This window comes from Tigriopus californicus, chromosome 3 (assembly GCF_007210705.1).
Source record: "Tigriopus californicus strain San Diego chromosome 3, Tcal_SD_v2.1, whole genome shotgun sequence".
Taxonomy (NCBI): domain Eukaryota; kingdom Metazoa; phylum Arthropoda; class Copepoda; order Harpacticoida; family Harpacticidae; genus Tigriopus; species Tigriopus californicus.
The window spans coordinates 10,895,132-10,914,045 of record NC_081442.1 but is presented as its reverse complement, the minus strand read 5'-3'; the positions used below and the strand labels follow the sequence as shown (position 1 = coordinate 10,914,045).

Below are 18,914 nucleotides of genomic sequence, written 5' to 3'. Positions count from 1 at the left end.
TACATCAAATATCGATAATTCCATCCAAAGTTCAAGGATACTTTTCATTATCCCTGATTAGCACGACAACTTTATGGCGACCTAATTTGAAAGTCTTATACCTTCAAATATCATAAAAGGGGTGCTAAAAACTTCTGTATGAATCAAAAACATCAATCTATAAAACGTGAAGTGAGCAAAATTCACAATGGTACATAAGTCATTTCGTAAAACAACTCATTTCACAAATGAACCAAAAAACAAAAAGGGACTTCCTTGTATAATCGAACAACCATTGGTTGCTTAGACGATCCAAACCACGCAAATTTAGAGCCACAATTTCATAAACCAGGTGCAAAGTCATATGGTGTTTCTCGTTAATCCATGACTCATTCCAAGGTTTGAGGTCTGCTACAAGTTGTAACAAGTCGTCAAAACACATTGATGCATGACTAAAATATGGCAGAATTTCCAATACAAACATCGCATAATAAATCGATACGTTTTAACAATCGAGTCCCTCTGATGGACTAAGGTCCATTACCGATGCATTCAAGCATTGTAGTACAGGTAATTCTGATATGGAAGCCATCGCCATCCATATCATCTCGGAGGTGAAGTGAAGCCAATGACTTGAAACAAGTGGCTTGGATTTTTCTGCACTATTAACCGGTTCAAAATGGTAATAAGACAAGGAAGGGGTTTTCGATTTGGCCATTTGTTTCAGAGGACATGTTGAATTGTTCTCGAGTTTTCAAGTCATCCTGCCAAAGAGACCTCTGTGCTCAAAAGTGGTTTCTTCTCTTTCACCCAGTCTAATTCCCTAACCATGCAACCAACCCACCAACCCACCAAGCCGAGTGCCAACTCCGACCACTTGAGACTGGTTCATGGACCTATGCGAGGAATTTCACCTATGCAGGTTTTCTACATACTCCGAATGACTAGAATTCCTCACTTTTATTATGCCCCTCCAAGGGAACCTAAGTTTTATGACTATGGCCGAAACTCAGGAAGAAGACACCACACCCAAGATTGGGTACCTCTAACCATTACATTGCTAACAAAATCATAGCAACGCACAAGCTTGCTAACCACTCAAACCCCTTGGGGGCTCCCAAACAAGACCTTTGAAGCCTTAAAATGTGTATCACTTGAAATCTAAGACCAAAGGAACCAGGAGACCCAAGTTGGAGTGAGCCGTGACGATATTCTTGGTGTTGTTACGACTTGCAGCCACTTTCTCTCTTCACTGGATGGCCAGGATGATGCCTTAACTTTAGTTCTTGAAGCTCCGGCCCAATCTACAGCTTAGGGTTGAGCGTGTTTTTTAGTCTCGGGTCTCTGGCAGACTTGGCTTGAGTTCAGGTGAGCCAAGGTGAATGCTCAAAGTGGTCAAGATGATATTTGAACTAAAGGCGTAAAACCATTGCATTTGTAACGCTTCTGCAGAGCTACGCTACGGACGTTGGACAGTGGACACTAGACATTCGAGCATTTTACAATTCAGTTCAGCTTTCACTATCAGAAACATTTAAAATGTTTTTTTCGTCAAAGAGAAAGGAAGGATTGGTGAATGATAGGGATATTGTAAAGGTTTAGATTGGTGCCAAATATAGTGGATCTTGAGATCTCCGTCGGCAGGTTCACAGTAATTAAAAATCTTCCCTCCAAATACGGTTATCTGTGTAAGAACAATCGGCATAAAAACAGTCCCTTACTAGACCCCAACATTGGGAAAGACTAAAAAAACCGGCCTGGTGGTCCACAAAAACGATGGGATTGCATTGTGATTGAGTATTATTAAGTTAGAGATCTATTAACGTGGCTGCATGCATTAGCACCATTCCAAGGCACAGCAACAGCAACAACGACCAGATCTTTTCAAAATGTTTTTGCTCCCATTTTTGTTGGACACGACTCAGGATTGTAAAAACAGGGATGACGTTTGATTACAAGACCTCTGGGTTTTTGCTGGGTTCAAGAGGTTTAATTCGGTAATTGACGGCGTTTAGGAACCAGATTTCTCCATCCCTTTACCGCCAATCAAAAACAACCAAAACCATTCATGTGGTACCCTTCAAACAGATTGTTCAAAAAATCATAAACAATGTCGATCGTGGTCAGCTAAATCACAAGGCTATGATTCACTCTGAGTCATCCAAGGCCATTATACTAGCAATAAAGCCTACAAATGGTTCCTCAAACAAGGAATAAGGGCCTTTGTAATTCTCAGGAATGTCGGGAGTAAAAACATACAGACATCTAAAATTAGACGTCCATCCCTGGCTTGACAGCCTTTCCCTCGGCGGCCTTTAAGGCTTTCAGCCTTCGCCCTCTGTCCCAGGCAGTCTCTCGTTCTCTCTGGCCAGTCTTTGGCACATCGACAGCTGAAACAATCTCAAGCATTCAAAGAATGCAACCAACACTGCCTACGATACAGTCAGAAAAACCCCTTCTCCAGAGCCTTAAACCTAACTTAAACGCAAGATAAGTCGTATCAAATCCAAGACTTGGGCTTCACTTACCTGGTCCACAGAAAAAAAGACTCGCTAAGGAGTCCGAAAACGGGCACAGACACGGTTCAACACAATGGATTCACGGGCTCGACTCTCCTCTTCGAGCAGAGTGCGGCGTCTCTGGAATGCTTGGAATGGCACAAAGGAATCTGAAGAACGCAAGGAGAGAACAACAGATTCAGGCTATGGGCAGCATATCTGGGCTGAAAGGTGGTGCAGGCTGGACTATATTGGGCTGAAAAAGGCGGTTGATGTGGGCAGTTAGGCGATGTGGCTGCTTCTACTGTTCATCTACGAGGAATGCAGGTAGAGACTGAGAGGGACAGAGAATGAAGGCGAAGGAACTGGATGTGCACAGGAAATGTCGATCCTCTTTGAGGCAAGGGGGAATACTGACTGCTGTACTGACTTTCAAGATGGTGATGCTACTAGTGTACTGGTGAGGGAGACATGGAAATGTGGATTTGAAGCTGAGGTATTGGGGTTTGTGTATATTTAGCGTTTTTACGTTGGCGTAGCATCAATTTGATGAGTCAGTCCCGAGAGTGGAAAATCCCCGTTCATGCCATGCGTCAGCTTGGAGGACGACATTTCTGACTGAAAGTCGAGGAATGAATCATACCGAATGGAATGATTTTTTTTAAATGCATAGACGCTCAAAAAGAGTTTATGTGGGATTGGGAAAATACTAAGCTACCAGTTCAATTGGCAACTTGAAATTTCCAAAAATGGCAAAAATACGAAGTTTGGCTAATCTAAAACTGAACATTGCGATCCGTCACCCTGATGGTAACCACCAAGAGATGACATTCCCATTGGCAGCTACATTAAGCCGATTATTTTAATTGAGACTAATTGAGACTCTTTACATCTTTATGACGCTGAGATAAGTCATAAAAAATACAAAATAACATTATCAGTGGGAATAAAGTGATATAAAACGGCGTCTTCGCCCTTCGCATGTTTCAGTCCATATTTTCAATGATCGATTAGTCACGCTGTCTTCTTTTCCAAACAAACAAATGAAAACACACGTGTTACTCAGACCAAAACGTGTATTAAAGAATTCGTCTTTTTTTATCTTAGTAAGAAAATAATAAGCATAATCCGATCATGGGACGAAAACGCGTTAGAGTGGCTGCTCAAGTCTCCAAAAAGGCCAAAAAGGCCAAGACCAATGCGGTTCAGAAAATTGAGGAGGTGGAAGAAGTGCCGCCGCTGACTCGGTTCCAATCGGAATCCGAAGACTCTGAAGAAGTGGATCGTTCCGATATGGGGTAATTATCTGAAATAGACAACGGTGACTTCTTACCAGGAGGGGAGTTTGTACGTGTATTCATTCCCCTTTGGCTAGATCATCTGGTATATTTCTTTTGGCTCGATGGAGTGTTATTAGAGTCGTTAAGGTTTAAAGTTCCAAAGGACCGTTTTTAATAAATTTAATATTTCTTGGCTCTCTAAGCGCTCAAGAAATTTCATCTTATCCTGGTTATGTTATTTACTTTGTTTGTCGGTGCAAGGTCATAGAGTCCATCGAATTATAACAAGCAACTACATTTGTTTAATTCAGGGCTAAGGTGTGACTACCTCTAGCTCTGTTTTACTCAATTTTTAAAGTGGGAGATAGGTTGCTACCCAGTAACAATAGGTCGATTTCGACCTTTGGGTCAACTCCTATGAAAGATTTAGGTGTAGTCCTCAAAAATAATGGAAAGTTCGATGAGCATATCCAGTTGAAGGTGGGTAAAGCTTTTCAAATGTGTGGTTGGATATATCGCTCGTTTAAGTCCATAGATAGCATCACGATGCTAAGTGTGTACAAGTCGATTGTTCAGCCACATCTTTAATATGCTTCACCCATTTGGGCTTCCAATGAGTTCAGCAGGTTTGCCAAAGGTCGAACAAGTCCAAAGATGTTTCACTAGGAACATCACAGGAATAAGAGAGCTCTCGTATTGGGAGAGACTAAAATAGTTGGGACTGTATAGTGTTCAGAGAAGGTACGAAAGGTATATGGTACTGTACGTCTTCAAAAGCATCTATGAGTTTTGTCCCAACCCAGGATTTAGGGTCAATTCTAGTGACTGCAGAGGCTTAATGTGCGTTTTGAGAGCACCTTCAAGTCTTCGAGAATCCAGGCTAGTTCGAACAATGAAGTCCACATCTCTTCTTTCTCGGGCTCCTTCATTGTTTAATTTGCTTCTTTCTTATATTTCGAAGGAATACGAAGGCGTTGTTAATCGGGTAGCATCTTTCAAGTTAGACTTGGACAATTTTTTAGCTAGTACTGCAGATCAACCCTACATTCAAGGACTAGCTTGGTCGCCTTATTGGACGTGTAGGTGGAACATGGGCCTTATTGTTTTCGCTTTTGTCTATTCTAGAGGATCACCAGCGAAGGAAAACGACAAACCCAAAAATGTGGCCAAGGCTAAGGTAATAATTCAGACGCTCCTAGCCCTCTACTCATTGTTGATTTATGGGTTTGTTGACATTTTTTATTATTTGAAGGTGTCTTGGACCAATAAACAACGCGTTTTGATTTTCGGTTGCCGCGGAATCGGGTTCCGGGATCGCCATTTAATGGACGATTTGCGGACTCTGATGCCGCATTCGAGAACTGACTCGAAAATGCAACGCAAAGATACACTCTTCGTGGTCAACGAAATCGCGGAAATGAAGAACTGCAACAAATGTTTGCTGTTTGAAGGCCGAAAAGGCCGCAAGGATTTGTATTTGTGGGCTTCAAATATCGCTCGTGGGCCTAGTGCCAAGTTTTTGGTATGTAACCTATTTAGGACCATCCGCTGGATTAACCCCTGGACTTCATTTATGGATGCTCTTCCATCCTAGGTCGAGAATGTGCACACTATGGCTGAATTAAAGATGACGGGCAATTGTTTGAAAAGCTCCCGTCCTTTATTGTCCTTTGACAAAAACTTTGATGCTCATCCCCATTTGGCCGTATTACGTGAGCTCTTTACCCAGGTTCGTGGCCCCCGGATTCAATAAACATTTTATTTCTGTTTTGACAAGGACCTTGTTCTTCCCAGATTTTCTCGGTACCCAACCATCATCCCAAGAGTCAACCCTTCTTTGACCATGTGTACACCTTTACCGTGGTGGATGACAAGATCTGGTTCCGCAATTACCAGATCCTCACGGAAGAAGACGGTTCCTTGGCCGAAATTGGGCCCCGATTCGTGCTCAACCCTATCAAGGTGTTCGAGTCCAGCTTTTGTGGGCAGACATTGTGGGAGAACCCAAAGTATGTCACACCCACGGCCCATAGATCCATGATGAAGCGGGTAAGAAGGACTGTTGATTGGCAACTTAAGAAATGTGAGGTTGAGCGAGTAGTTATATTTTTGTTCCAATCCATTCAAAGATGAAGGCCGGAAAATACAGAGATAATGTCCAGACCAAGGCGGCCTATGAGGCCAGTCGTCCCACGGAGTCCACCTATGATTTGGATCCCACGGATGCGGTTTTCGCCAATGATGAAAAGGCGGATGAAGAGCAGAGGAAAATGAGTGATCAACGCGTTCCTTTGAAGCAACGAAAGCGTAACAAGAAGAAGGAGGTCGACGAGGAGACTGCAAAGGCCACAATGGAAGGAAATGAAGACCCAGCAGATAATGACGGTGAGGATGCATTGGCACCCGAAAATAACGTGGTGGATCTTGACGTCGATGACGAGGAGGAAGATGTTACTATTATTGATTAATAAACGCACAACCTAATGTTACTTGAACTCTGTGAGGGTTTTGAAGTGGGTGGGGAGGGATGCAAACCGGGAAATTGTCTCAATGTAGGCAGTTTCATGGTTAGGGTCAAATGAGTGATAGTCATAATCTTAGATCTCTTTCCTGTTAAACTGCTCAACTAGTACCGAATGTAACCGACCGAAAGCATATATTGGCCAAGTCGTAAAATATTCTTACTGTTAAGGACAAATGATCAGTTTATACTTTTGAAATCAAATTACCCAAATGGACCCACATAGAATCTCCTCAATGTATCTTGTCTTGTCAATTTGATGTTCCGATGCTGCACGACGCGGGCGTAATGAGTGAGAGCGAGATCCAGTCAGACAGACACTCTGCGGCAAGCCTGGCGAGCGATATTGTCAGCATTTCCTCTACCAATACCAGGCCAGATCTCGTCAGTAGATCTTTATCAGAAGAATATTCTATGACGGGGATTTTTAGGTCCGCTTCCATTGCTGGAGGTTGTGGAATTGCTTCATAACAGAGCCTCCTTTTTCCACTCCATATCAATTGGTTATCAAAGCCAAACAGTACTTCAACTTTGAAGTAAAGAGTTCGTTGAGCATTGCGCATAGGGTTTCGCGGGGAAATGGGTAGGATAACCGGTTCAGAATTCCTAACCGTTGTCGTAGTAACGGCTTAAGACCGTCCGGACGGGCTCTCAATGTTAAATATTTTCTGGTCACTCCAAGTAGAGTCACACTTGCCGACTCTTCCACCAGATAAACGTTATTCTCCACCGATTAGTTGGCGGTGCTTATTTTTAAATTTGTGACTAACTGTTAGAAAGGTTTGGAGAGAGTTTAAGGGCTATTAATATCGTGTTAGGTTAGGTTGGGTTAGGTTAGCTAAGGTTAGGTTAGGTTTGATAAGGTTAGGTTAAGTTTAAAAAAGTAGCACCGCCAACTAATCGGTGGATAATAACGTTTACCCTTCCACCATCGTGTCTGTGAGGGGAATAGGGGATGGATGTCAAGTAAAGGAAATTCAAGAAAAAATGTGGTCCGGCACCCTGGTTTTGGGTATTTTGGGGAGAGAGAACTAAGACAAACATCACAATCAACTCGCACCATTCGCCCATTGAATTTTCAATAATTCAGTGATTTTGAGCGAGTTGTGTTACAAAACCCTACTAAACGAGCATTTTTGGTGTTAATCAGTGAACGCACTATCAAATTGGCTCAACACCACAAGGCTAATTGCCTATACAAGCATGTAAAATGGAAAAAATGTCAAAATCCAATGCATGCACAGTGCGGTTTGGTTGGGCATGTTGTCTTTGATTTTTCTCCATGGAATAACGTCAGTTGTTCATGAACGCGTTTACTTGACTAGCCCTATAGCTTTCGCTAGCTTTGTCCCTTTTCGTTCCTACCATGATGAATTGGGACTCCGTGGGGTTTAAGGCAAGTATGGAGGCTTCGAAGACTTCGAAGACTTCTAATGCTGGGATTTAAAGTATTTCGTGCTCTGGGCGGTGTAGATTGTCGTGTCGTCTGTGTAGCTTAATATTGAGGTCCCTTGGTACCAGATCAGCCTCAGCAATTGGAGGAAATCGTTCGAATAAGGTGCATTTGATGCCATTCATTCCCTTAGATACTCCAAACCATCCCAAACCATTTGGGATTATAAACTTCAGCCATTCTTCCACCGGTTTCCGGGGAAAAGTGTGATGGAGTTATGGCCTTCATATGGGACTCCCATATATGTTTTCAAATACTTTGTCAGGGTGGCTTTTTTGGGTTGAATGAAGGGCTATAATTTGTTTATTTGGACCTTTTCACCTTTACATGATATTTGGTCTACCAACAAATTTGCGATGGCAAACCGAGCTCGTAACTTCACCGTGGCCAATTTCACGAGAGCTAGACCATTTCAGACAAGGATCACCAAGACGTTACCCAATCTGAAGTGTCTATTATTTGTCAACAAAAACCATGATCACGCTGAAATTTGGCATGTGAGTTATTTCAACTCAAAAACTAAAAGTTGATTTCAACTTGGGGCCGGGGTCATCATTTACCGAAACTATCGCCTGAAATCCGCTTGTTACTCCTCACGGTGGATATATTTTCTGGTTAAGTGTTTGCTCAAATGCCAAGACGTCTAGATATGCTTTTTCCTCGTCAAAGAGACAAAAGGAACAGCTTTTGTGAAATACACATGTTTAAAAATAGCTCAGGCAAGTTTGCTACATCACTTAAAGTATATCGAATTGTCAAAAACTTATACAATCAGTATTAAAGGTACTCTTAGTTATGGATTGATATAAAATTTCATAAAATTCTATTTAGCAGATGCTTAGTTTTTATAACTTGAAAGTTGCGTTTTACACCAATAAAAGATCGAAAAATGGCCTAATTAGGTTTCCAGTCATTTCCAAGTTCAGTTATTGTCTTTTTTAATGACACATTTAGAAATGACATTTTTCCATTTTCTTTAAGATTTCTTTAATAGCCAAAAGTAGCAAAAAATGTCGCTTAAAACTTGCAAAACGTTTAAACTTGCCTTTCTTTTTACTTAAGTGCCAAAAGCTACACTATCTCATCATGTTCCTAAAAAATTGAACGATACATGTGACAGTATCATTTTCAAAATTGTCACTTTTGCAATAATTCAATTCTACGTACTCGCGATGTTTTTATTCAACGTTTGTATTATTTCGTCAAAGTTCAAGATTAAACTTGATCAAAGTTGCGAGTCACAAGTATGAAATATTGATATCAAGTAAGTTTTATGTTACTTTGCGAACTATTTTCAGGTTTTTCTACCTCCTTCAGGTGTAAGTGAAAAAGTGAAATATTTTTATTGATATTTTGGGGACAGAAAAAGCGTGTTATGTTTCTTGCCAATTGCATTAAGATATAATTGGAGCAGTTTGTAGTTGCAGGTGTAATCTTTGAAAGCATGATATCTCATCGTTTGCTCCATGGATTTAAATAAAATTGTAGTTGGAAACGCAACTAAGGTTACTCCCAAGATCTATTGATTTCGTTTTTTAAAATATCATCTCTTTGCAGGTTTTAAGTGGATTGATATTCTAATCTGAGGTATTTTCCGAGATGGTATTTTACAAAAGTTGTTCCTTTTGTTTCAATAACAACGAAAATTGTTACCAGAAGTCCTGGCATTTGCACAAAAACTTTATCCGTGTTTTGGCTCCAAAATATATTTTAAGGAAGGTTCTGAGACGAGTGAATACGAACACGTACTTCATGGGTTAATTCTTACTGAACAACAATATCAACGACATTAATATAGAAATTGATCCATATTATGGCACAGTTAAACATATCCTCCATGTCAATCTAGCCCTCTCCACGAGGTGTGTCTGCCAAGAAAAAGGTGCCTTGAGGGTCCAAAATAAAGAATTTAAAAAAAATCTTTGGGGGTAAGCGCATGATGTCGACTTCAACGGCATAAACCCGTTATTTGGCTATGACTGTGAAAATGAGATTGGATGGATAAGAGCGAAAGATTTATCCCTCGAGGTCATAATTCGAAAGCATTTGCTCATTCTAAAGTTATAGGCCTATATAGATAAAAATATTTACTGCGGGCAGCTCGGGCAGCTCTGCCTGATTTTTGCTTTTGAATGCAAGTAACCAAAACAAAATCTTATTTAGATGATCCAATCTCACCCTAGAAGGAACATTTTTAAAGCAACGCAGGCTAATGCCTGATAATAAAAGAGCTTTTAATTGGGTGTAAAAAAAAACCTGGTTCAAATCCTGAAAACGTATTTCGTGCTCAAGTAAAAGTTGTCACTTTTCGTTGTGCTCTTCAAAGTCTTGAACGCTGTGATATTTTGGTTCTTTTGAATTTTAAGTGTTCCTCTTTTTTTCTAAATAGTGAAACATTTCAAGAACTTGCCTGACGAAACCCCCTCAAGAATTGTCAAATATCAATTGATTTTCAAACTGAAATCACCCATGACCAACATGAAGAACTTATCTTTCTGTAAAAAAAACTTGCCCACCCTGTCTAAGAGCACAGGCTTAGTCACCCTGGCGAGGTATCGATCAAACAGCTGCGCGTCATCATCAATAACTGAGTCCAAATACAAACACGTTGCCCGCTAAATACTAGAGCCGGTCAAGCCCCGTTTATCCCCCGATTCTCCGCCCCCAGCATGACGGGCATGAAAATTGAAGAGGTCAAATCCACGGTCAAGACCCAGCGTATCTCGGCCCACTCCCACGTCAAAGGCTTGGGTCTGAGTGAGGCGGGTGAGGCCGTCAAAGTGGGTGCGCCGGGTTCGGGCGGCTTGGTCGGGCAGGAGCAGGCCCGTGAAGCGGCGGGTTTGGTGGTCGAGCTAATTCGAGCTAAACGCATGGCCGGGCGGGCTATTTTGCTGGCCGGCCCGCCGGGCACGGGCAAGACGGCCATCGCCTTGGCCATCGCCCAGGAGTTGGGCAACAAGGTGCCGTTCTGCCCCATGGTGGGATCCGAGGTGTTCAGCTCCGAAATCAAAAAGACCGAAGTCCTCATGGAGAACTTTCGACGTGCTATCGGATTGCGCATCAAGGTAATGAATTCAGGTCTTTCGGATTTATTTCTAAGCGGGTAATTACGCCTGATGGATTAGGCGTTGAGGATCGTTGATTAATTCAGTTATGTGCTAGCATAAGGTCGGACTAAAGATGTGAAGGTCAGAGGCAACTGCTGTAGACGTTTTTCAGTAACAATAACCTGGCGTTAAATTGGTTGGCAATGAGTTCACCCTAAATATCTCCATTCGCCCTCAATCTATGACAACCTTCAAAAGTTAGGTTGCTGTAGTTAGTCACTTGAAAAGATGTGGAGGTTGTCATTTTTTTGTGGACTTCACTAACGCTCCTAGGAATGGGATCGCCAGCAATTGAAGATTTATGTTTCTTATTTAACTCTCAATTCACATATCTGATCCGATTTGCAATATAAATCTTTGCATGTCTAGCTGAAATTTCCCTAACCCAGAGTTTGAGAATTTTTTTTTTTTTTTTGTAAAAATACCCCAATTTTATAGTTGTCAACTTAGGTACTAACGCTAACTAATCATTCATGGTTATTCATGTCTCTATGCTCTTTGCCCTAATCTGGGAATAAAATACAACGTTAGCGAGAAAGTGGCATCACATGTAGAATTCAATGTAATTTCTATGCATCAGATAAAAAGTTCATGAAAATTCTAAAGTACTCCTTTGTACTTAACTGAGCAACCGACCTTCTATAACCTACTACTATGCTCTCTCCAACGATTCTATTCATTAAATGGCCTGTTATTAGATTTATAACGGGTTCTCGTTTTTTTATTAACAATCCCAGACCCGCTAGTCCTTCAGGGGTGCCCTAAATTCAAAGGCATTGTGCGATCAAATAGTTCATAGATTATGACTTTCCAGAAATTCATTCCGTTGCATCGGTATGAAAACTCAGCAAGTGAAAGCGAAAAACGGGTCTTACATGGCAGGGCATTGAAATGCACATTCATTGTAATATTGTCTTTTTTGTTCACCTGTTCACATTTCTTTTATGAGGAGCTAGAGTTTTTTTTTCAACGCTAATAAAAGCAAATGTTTTGTACATTTATTCATTATGCTATCAAACAAAAGCCCATAGCTTCAAGTCAATTTAAAACCAACGCTACGATAACTTCACTAACTTGGATAGAGAGGCTTTCATTCAAGTTATGAGACACATCGAAATTATCTTTGGCCCCTTTTCGCTGTTTAGGAAACCAAAGAGGTGTATGAGGGCGAGGTCACGGAATTGAGTCCGGTTGAAACGGAATCGCCCGTTGGCGGTTACGGCAAGACCGTGTCACATTTAATCATTGGCTTGAAGACGGCCAAAGGCACGAAACAGCTCAAACTCGATCCCTCCATCTACGAAGCCATGCAAAAGGAACGTGTCGAAGTGGGCGATGTTATTTACATCGAGGCTAATTCCGGCGCCGTCAAGCGTCAAGGTCGGAGTGACAACTTCGCCACTGAGTTCGACTTGGAGGCCGAGGAATATGTGCCTTTGCCCAAGGGCGATGTTCACAAGCGCAAAGAGGTCATTCAGGTAAGTGAGTTCGTTCGATTTGAATTCGGCTTCATTACTTTAATGAGTTAACCACCATTTGATGGACAGCATTTGACATCGTACAAAACTCAGACTCAGATGTGGACTGTGAACAGAAGCAAAAACTTTTATCTCCTAAACCGTTCACTTTATTTTAAATTAGCACTTGATTCGACCACAAGATCCTGTTCAATAGATGAGCTGGTCCAAATTTGAGCCCAAAACTATGTTTAGGGAACTCAGAAAATATGTGTCCAAAGTTATACTGTAAACACTACATAAAATGCAATTTTTTCGGCCTGCTCTGGGTCAGTTATAAAAGCTTTTGATAACATAACTTTAAATCAAATCACTTTACTAATGTATAAAATGAAAATGACCTGCCTTTGATTGAAGAGGTCTACATTGCATATTTTATTACATTAATTCGAAAAGTGGCTCAGAATTGCTTTGACGAAGATAAGATAGGTGCAATTAAAATCATTGACATATTTCTAAAATATTAATTGATAGATCATGTCAGTTGTTAAAATCTTAAGTTTACGAATAGGATGTGACTTTGCACGATCTGGATTCCGCCAATGCTCGACCCCAAGGTGGTCAAGACATCCTGTCCATGATGGGTCAACTCATGAAGCCCAAAAAGACCGAAATCACCGACAAACTCCGAAAAGAAATCAACAAAGTGGTCAACAAATACATTGATGATGGTATCGCTGAACTTGTACCTGGTGTTCTCTTCATTGATGAGGTAAGTACTAACCCTTCATTACATCAGGAGCAATACATTATCCATAGGACCATCTATCTAAGGTTCATATGTTGGATATCGAGTGCTTCACCTATCTGCATCGGGCTTTGGAGTCCACCATCGCTCCCATCGTGATCTTTGCCACCAACCGAGGCCGATGCGTGATTCGTGGCACCGGCGATATCGTCGCCTCCCATGGTATTCCTTTGGATCTCTTGGACCGACTTCTTATCATTCGAACCCTTCCCTACACTCAAGAAGAGATGTCGGCCATCATCAAAATCCGGGCGGCCACCGAAGGTAAAGAGTCCAGGCTTCATATATGTTCATGTGTTGCCATTAAAGCTCTTTGGTTCATATGTAGGGTTAACCGTGGATGAGGAGGCTTTGAACATTCTGAGTGAGGTTGGTTCCAAGACCACATTGAGATATGCCGCTCAACTACTTACCCCCTGCTCAATCACGGCCAGGATTTGCGGGCGTCCCAATATCGTGAAAGATGATATCAAGGACATAAGTGAACTCTTCCTGGATGCCAAATCATCGGCCATCTTGCTGAAGGAAAATGATGACAAGTACATGCATTAACAAGTTGAAGCGGGTGAACCAAACACCTTGGTGTACAAAAACAATAAAGAAATGTAGATATTAGACATTGGTGGCTATATTTTTCAATTTAATTAGAGACAAATAGATATCTGGATGTATGATTGAACGGAAAGGTTGGGATCAACTTTCGATCCTCTAAGAGCATTTGGAGTGTGTAAGGGGGGGGGGAGAGAATTCAATCAGTTCTGGCAAATTCATTCAACTCCGTGATATCCGTGGATTGGCCGAAATTGCCATCAAAATCATCTTCCGATCGCCCATTTCGTCGCGAGCTATGAAATGGTGCACTGCCAGACCCTGAAATTGAGTAGGAATGTATCTAAAAAATAAATCTTAATTTCGACCAAAGACACGATCAATCGGTTAATGTCAAATAGTGAAGTTTTGACAGAAGGTCGTGTTATTTCAAAAGAATAGCGATGAACACATCAGAGGCCATTAACCTGGACCATGAACAACTGGAATGTGGATAGGGATGCTTTTGTCGAATGCTCACATTTTGGAAGCGAGTGAATGCATCGCGTTTGACTTCAAATTTAGGCTTGACTAAATGTCACTACAATTACGTATTTTGATTTTCAGCTCGATCAAACAACTGCAAACAAAAGTTATGCCCCCTCAAAGAGTAAGAAAGAACAAGGCATAGAGTGAAAACTAGCCATTTTCTTCTTTCAATCGTTTATCAGCAGGGTGCCGTGCTCATTCAATTTGTATTTGATTATGGACTGCACTTTGAGAGGGCATAACTTTCGATCCAGTTGTTTGAAAATTAAAATGTGTAGTCCTCGTGACTAGGGGTCAATCTTGTTTGAAGAAGAATGCGCGCAATGGTCGACTTGATCCCGAAATGTCAATTCTAGACCTTAACCTCCAAGTCCATATTCCAGTGGTTCACGCCTGGTCACTCAAACTAGAGGGCTTGTCCCTCTAACTCATCAAACTAATGAACTCTTGCAGCGCCTCTGGCGGACTTGATTTACTAGCTTCGCTGGTTCAGCAAATGAATAGGTAAATCTGTATAGACTTACTGAATGGTGTGAGTTCGATTTGGTGGCAAACGCAACAGGAGGGAAACTTGAAGAGATCCACTTCCTCCTCGCCTTGCTCATTGAGAGCCAACATCCGGCGATGAATGTACTTTTGGCGGCAAACCGTCTGGATACCTAAATCTGCAAAACTGATCCCACCCTGCAAACTGCATTGATCTCCAGGAGCGCGACATCTTTCAATCTGAAGCAGAAAATACGAATAGTTTAGCTACTTATTCTCCAATAACATTTTTTTTGCCCCCCTTGACTCCTATCTTTTTACAATTGAGCATATCAACCCTTAAGATTGTATGAATCCATTCAAAGAATGACAAGTCATGGCCTATTTTCACGCCAAACCCCTTTGAATGAGTAAGATGGAAAAATGCCTACATTTACTCGTGCCTCAAAATTGCTCAACAACTTGAGTCGCGTTTGTTTTCAGATAGCGATTAAAACTAGGTTGATTGTTTTTCTACAGCCACACCAGGTTTTGCTCAATTTTTCGAAAGTCGAATCAAGTATTTACCTTCAAAGCAACAGAATGCAAATTTCTTCATGGAAAGTTGCGAGAAACATCTGGAAATAATTCACCTCCGAACATGATCGACTACTTCAAGCACGGACATCTGTAGTTATGAAGTTCAATCGGAAACGACAATTTCGTACCTCATGTACCATTCAATCAAGAATAGCAGAACATTTATCATGATCAAAAGATCTTGACAAGTATATGAATTTTGCCTCATTTCGGCCCAAAATCTGGCTTGGGGGAACTCAAGGGATGCTGTCATCACAGCATATGTTTATTTGAATTTTCGGCCTCCTCTTGGTCAGCTGCAGAGGTATTACACAAATTGACTTTGCATTTGTTATAAAAGTGTCTTGCCTCATAATGCAATAGCCTAACTGAATTGTTTTTTTTTTTTAAATATAGTTTGAAAAGGCACTCAGAGCCACTCTGGCCTAAAGAAGGCCGATTTTTGGCGGGAAAGGGAAAGACTTCACCAGTCCATGCTTTTAGAAGTCCATGCTCCGAGTTGCCAAAAAATCGATACCAAATGGTGTCATGCTTTGTGCATGCACCTTTCAAAACGAACACTTGCGAATCTGATGGCACTCACCCGAACAGCTTGAACGAAGGACTTTTCAGGCACATTGATAATAAACTTGAAATGATTATCCTTGTTTTGAGCTCGCTTGGGATAGATGTAAGAGGCTACCGAGGAGCACAAAGGAGACTCCTCCTCAAACCTCTTTTGAGTATCATAGAGATCTTCCACGTGCTCGGCCACCTCCTCCTCCTCCTCCTCCTCGTCCACCACCATCTCCTCTTCCACTGCATCCGCCTTTCCAATCGACGGAGGTTGGCTCACCCCAAAGGGGCGGGATTGGGAGGTCCGAGGTGGACTACTGCCCACTGGTGGGGTGTATGGAGTGGCAGTTTGGCCCCCTGGAACCACTTTTTGGGGTCGACGCGTCAAAATCGAGCCTGACGGATTTTCTGGAAAAAAAACTTGACGCCTTCAATCACCGATTTGCGTACAAACCTGTAGGAGACGTAGACGAAACTTCACCGCCAACTCGTCACGCACGAGAGCAGACGAGGTTTTTTTTTGTTCACCAGGTTGTTACCTGATAACTTCCGTGTAGTACAATCTCATACCAAAAAAGGCTTCAAATATTGGGAAATAAGACAAGCGACATCATAAAAATGGACATTTGATTTCTGGTACAGAAATCGGCGAGTGCCTTTTGAGTAATTTTTATATTTCTTGCTCAAGATTCTTGCCATCTCACAAGTTGATTTTTTTCATTAGGTCCCTATTATTCATTGACACATTGTGATAATTAAAGCTATTAAACTGTTTTTTTTTTGCATTTTTCAAAGCTGCTTTGCTATTGTTAATCTTTGCGTTCTGAGTTCAAGACTATCCCCTACTTGGCTACAAATTCCAACCGAATTCCTCTTGGCCAGGTTTTAACGCGCTTTGCATGGGTTGAAAACGACGCATTTTCGTGTTAGTTAAGAGTTGTTGTATAAAACGATTGTTACGTCCATGGCATACCTTGAACCTGTCCTTGTCGGCCCATGTGGCCTTCTTGATGCTCTTTTTGCGGTCGATTGTGACTCTCATCCAAAGCGATTCTCACGCCATCTGCGTTGGCAGGTGCTCCACCCAGAGGCACGGACGCCTCAATTTTGCCTTGAGGGCGTGGCAGCCTCGGTTGCGTATCGAAAAAGGGCAAAACAATGTTGACCTCTTCAATGGTGCGTTGAACCTCGGCTTGGTCCTCGTCATTCCCCTTCTCAAAGAACTCGTTCTTGGTTGCATCTTTTCCACGGGAGAGCCTTTGAATGATTTTTTCCACCAGATTATCTGGATATGTCTCAGGGTCCTCTCAGAAATCGGCGTCATCTTCACCAGATCGACAAAAACTCCTTCAAAAAAGATTTCATTTAGGTGATTGATTTGATCTCCATAGTGGCAAAAATAATTCAAATTGGGTCTTGATTTCGATTACTCTTACTGAAGCAAGGACAATCAAACTCTACAGACTCTTTTATAATTCGTGATTTGCCGAAGATGTATTTCACACACCACATGACTTCATTCACACACAAAGCAGAATCAATTTCGTTTGTATTGGCATTAACAAGTCTCCAGCAATAATTCGGTTGCGGCTCAGTTCTTCTTGTACCGAAATATACGGTTATGTCGTCTTCGTCTCATCACTACTTGTAGGCCCTATGCCGAAATATTCATAACAATTCAACATGTGTGGCGTCTCAACTTCTGAGTCGATAGCGTTCGGTTACATGTTGAACATGGATTGTGTTCTTATTGGATTGTGAATCGAATGACAATGGAAGTGTGTGTGTGCGTGTGATTGCATTGAAGCAGAACCGATCACTTCGTTCTTAAATGGAAACGATTTTCTTCAGACCACTTCTTAGGCGCTTCCTTGACAATGACCCTGTATTTTAACGACCCTCGCTCACACTTTTACCCTGCTTAGTTAGTAACCGGCTCGATCCATGATCAACCCCCCGTTGAGTTGGGTCCTTAATCATGAACAGGAAATTCCTATCTGACAACTCATTTACAGGTTTCGTTGGACAGAGAGCCTCAGTTTCATTCCATTCACAGTTGTTTACTACTGGTTTAACCGAGAACCAAAAAAACAGTTAGTCCTTCTTGAAGAAGTGTTAACAATCCTTCGCGTTCAAACTTGAATGTCGATTGTGACCGTTTCCTCTTGAAAAAGGATGAAGCACGAAAGTAGATCATGAACGATAATTGCTATTTCGTTACGCCCTCTGAACGTCATAGAAAATGTACCTGGTCAAACAAAACCCATAGGAGTTACTCAGAATGTTTCCAAATGCCCTAATATGTATTTCATTAATGCTCCATTGAATCGTCTATCAGAATTGGAACCGCTTGGCGAATGTAGAGTCATGTAGGAAATCTTCAAAGGGTCGCCCACACATTGCAGATTTACGTCACTCCTGATGACTAATGCAGAGAACGTACAATGCAAAAAGTACCGTCGATAAATCCTGTTTCAGCATTCATTGACACCTCAAGTCTTACGTGTTGTCCATGGAAACGATTTTCAGTTCCTGCTCCAAAGTCGATTCCTTCAAAATGGTGACACTCTCAGACGGCGGAGCATCGCTATTTTTGGTTTGCCGTGGGGGTAGATTGGCCACGAAAAACGATTCAGGCGGAGGTATGACGATCTTGTCATCTGGGAAGATGAACCTCTGTTCCCTTCCAGAGATCGGAGGATAACACCCCCACAAGAGCACAAGCACAAAGCACGAAGAGAACATTTTGAGTGGAGAGCCTCAAGGTTTCACTCTCGGTCCTTAGGTTGCTCGGGGAAAACAAGGAAAGAGGGATTCCCAAGAATTGGGGGATATTTTTTCCCAGTTGGTGGGGTACTCTCAGTGTGATCCCACTCGAAAAGGAAGCAACGGATGACTGACTTAAGGGAACGAAGGAAAAGTGTTCGGTTTATTTCTTGTTGAGGAAGGAGTGCGAGAGAACACGAACGAGAGCGGTGTGTCAAAATACTAAAACGCTTCCACGACCGAGGACAGAAGACGATGAAGGTCTGAGTGACTGAGGGACGAAAGGGCAAACATGGATCTAGGAACTGCCAGAATGCCTCGAAATTGGAGGTTGTGGGAGGGAAAAAG

The 18,914-nt window shown here is 41.9% G+C and overlaps 4 protein-coding genes across 5 annotated transcripts in view; 2 read left to right on the top strand and 2 right to left on the bottom strand.

Annotated features, from left to right (window-relative positions):
- The window catches only part of LOC131878387 (transcriptional enhancer factor TEF-3-like), a 59,545-nt gene extending 56,858 nt beyond the window's left edge, over positions 1–2,687 (bottom strand). Inside the window, exon 1 of one of the 2 annotated variants that reach the window (XM_059224338.1) lies at positions 2,508–2,687. The gene's annotated coding sequence lies outside the window, so the exon portion shown is untranslated. The remainder of the gene's footprint in view (positions 1–2,507) is intronic. The other variant, XM_059224341.1, reaches the window with a different exon arrangement.
- An 808-nt stretch (positions 2,688–3,495) lies between these two features.
- LOC131877460 (ribosome biogenesis protein BRX1 homolog) lies at positions 3,496–6,252 on the top strand. The gene is made up of 6 exons (XM_059223135.1): positions 3,496–3,775; positions 4,883–4,934; positions 5,010–5,279; positions 5,352–5,486; positions 5,552–5,806; positions 5,887–6,252. The coding sequence occupies exons 1-6, from the start codon at positions 3,612–3,614 to the stop codon at positions 6,223–6,225; spliced, it is 1,215 nt and encodes a 404-aa protein (XP_059079118.1). The 5' UTR covers positions 3,496–3,611; the 3' UTR covers positions 6,226–6,252.
- A 4,044-nt stretch (positions 6,253–10,296) lies between these two features.
- On the top strand, positions 10,297–13,720 carry LOC131877924 (ruvB-like 1). Its single transcript, XM_059223765.1, has 5 exons — positions 10,297–10,796; positions 11,984–12,316; positions 12,867–13,067; positions 13,130–13,367; positions 13,432–13,720. The coding sequence occupies exons 1-5, from the start codon at positions 10,401–10,403 to the stop codon at positions 13,653–13,655; spliced, it is 1,392 nt and encodes a 463-aa protein (XP_059079748.1). The 5' UTR covers positions 10,297–10,400; the 3' UTR covers positions 13,656–13,720.
- LOC131877925 (uncharacterized) lies at positions 13,716–18,869 on the bottom strand. The gene is made up of 5 exons (XM_059223766.1): positions 18,304–18,869; positions 16,774–17,147; positions 15,829–16,208; positions 14,705–14,906; positions 13,716–13,973 (listed from the first exon to the last, which is right to left on the bottom strand). Exons 2-5 carry the CDS (start codon positions 16,796–16,798, stop codon positions 13,852–13,854), a joined length of 729 nt encoding a protein of 242 aa, XP_059079749.1. The 5' UTR covers positions 16,799–17,147; positions 18,304–18,869; the 3' UTR covers positions 13,716–13,851.
- Between the last annotated feature and the right edge of the window lie 45 nt (positions 18,870–18,914).

Excerpts from the sequence above, each read along its gene's own strand:
- LOC131877460 (XM_059223135.1), top strand. The coding sequence starts at position 3,612 with ATGGGACGAAAACGCGTTAGAGTGGCTGCTCAAGTCTCCAAAAAGGCC. Across the intron at positions 4,935-5,009 it reads AAAATGTGGCCAAGGCTAAG|GTGTCTTGGACCAATAAACA; the intron begins GTAATAATTCAG and ends TATTATTTGAAG. Across the intron at positions 5,807-5,886 it reads ATAGATCCATGATGAAGCGG|ATGAAGGCCGGAAAATACAG; the intron begins GTAAGAAGGACT and ends ATCCATTCAAAG.
- LOC131877924 (XM_059223765.1), top strand. The coding sequence starts at position 10,401 with ATGACGGGCATGAAAATTGAAGAGGTCAAATCCACGGTCAAGACCCAG. Across the intron at positions 10,797-11,983 it reads CTATCGGATTGCGCATCAAG|GAAACCAAAGAGGTGTATGA; the intron begins GTAATGAATTCA and ends TTCGCTGTTTAG. Across the intron at positions 13,068-13,129 it reads GTGTTCTCTTCATTGATGAG|GTTCATATGTTGGATATCGA; the intron begins GTAAGTACTAAC and ends CATCTATCTAAG.
- LOC131877925 (XM_059223766.1), bottom strand. The coding sequence starts at position 16,798 with ATGGGCCGACAAGGACAGGTTCAAG. Across the intron at positions 16,209-16,773 it reads CCGACAAGGACAGGTTCAAG|AAAATCCGTCAGGCTCGATT; the intron begins GTATGCCATGGA and ends TTTTTTTTCCAG. Across the intron at positions 13,974-14,704 it reads AATCGAACTCACACCATTCA|GGTCTGGCAGTGCACCATTT; the intron begins GTAAGTCTATAC and ends ACTCAATTTCAG.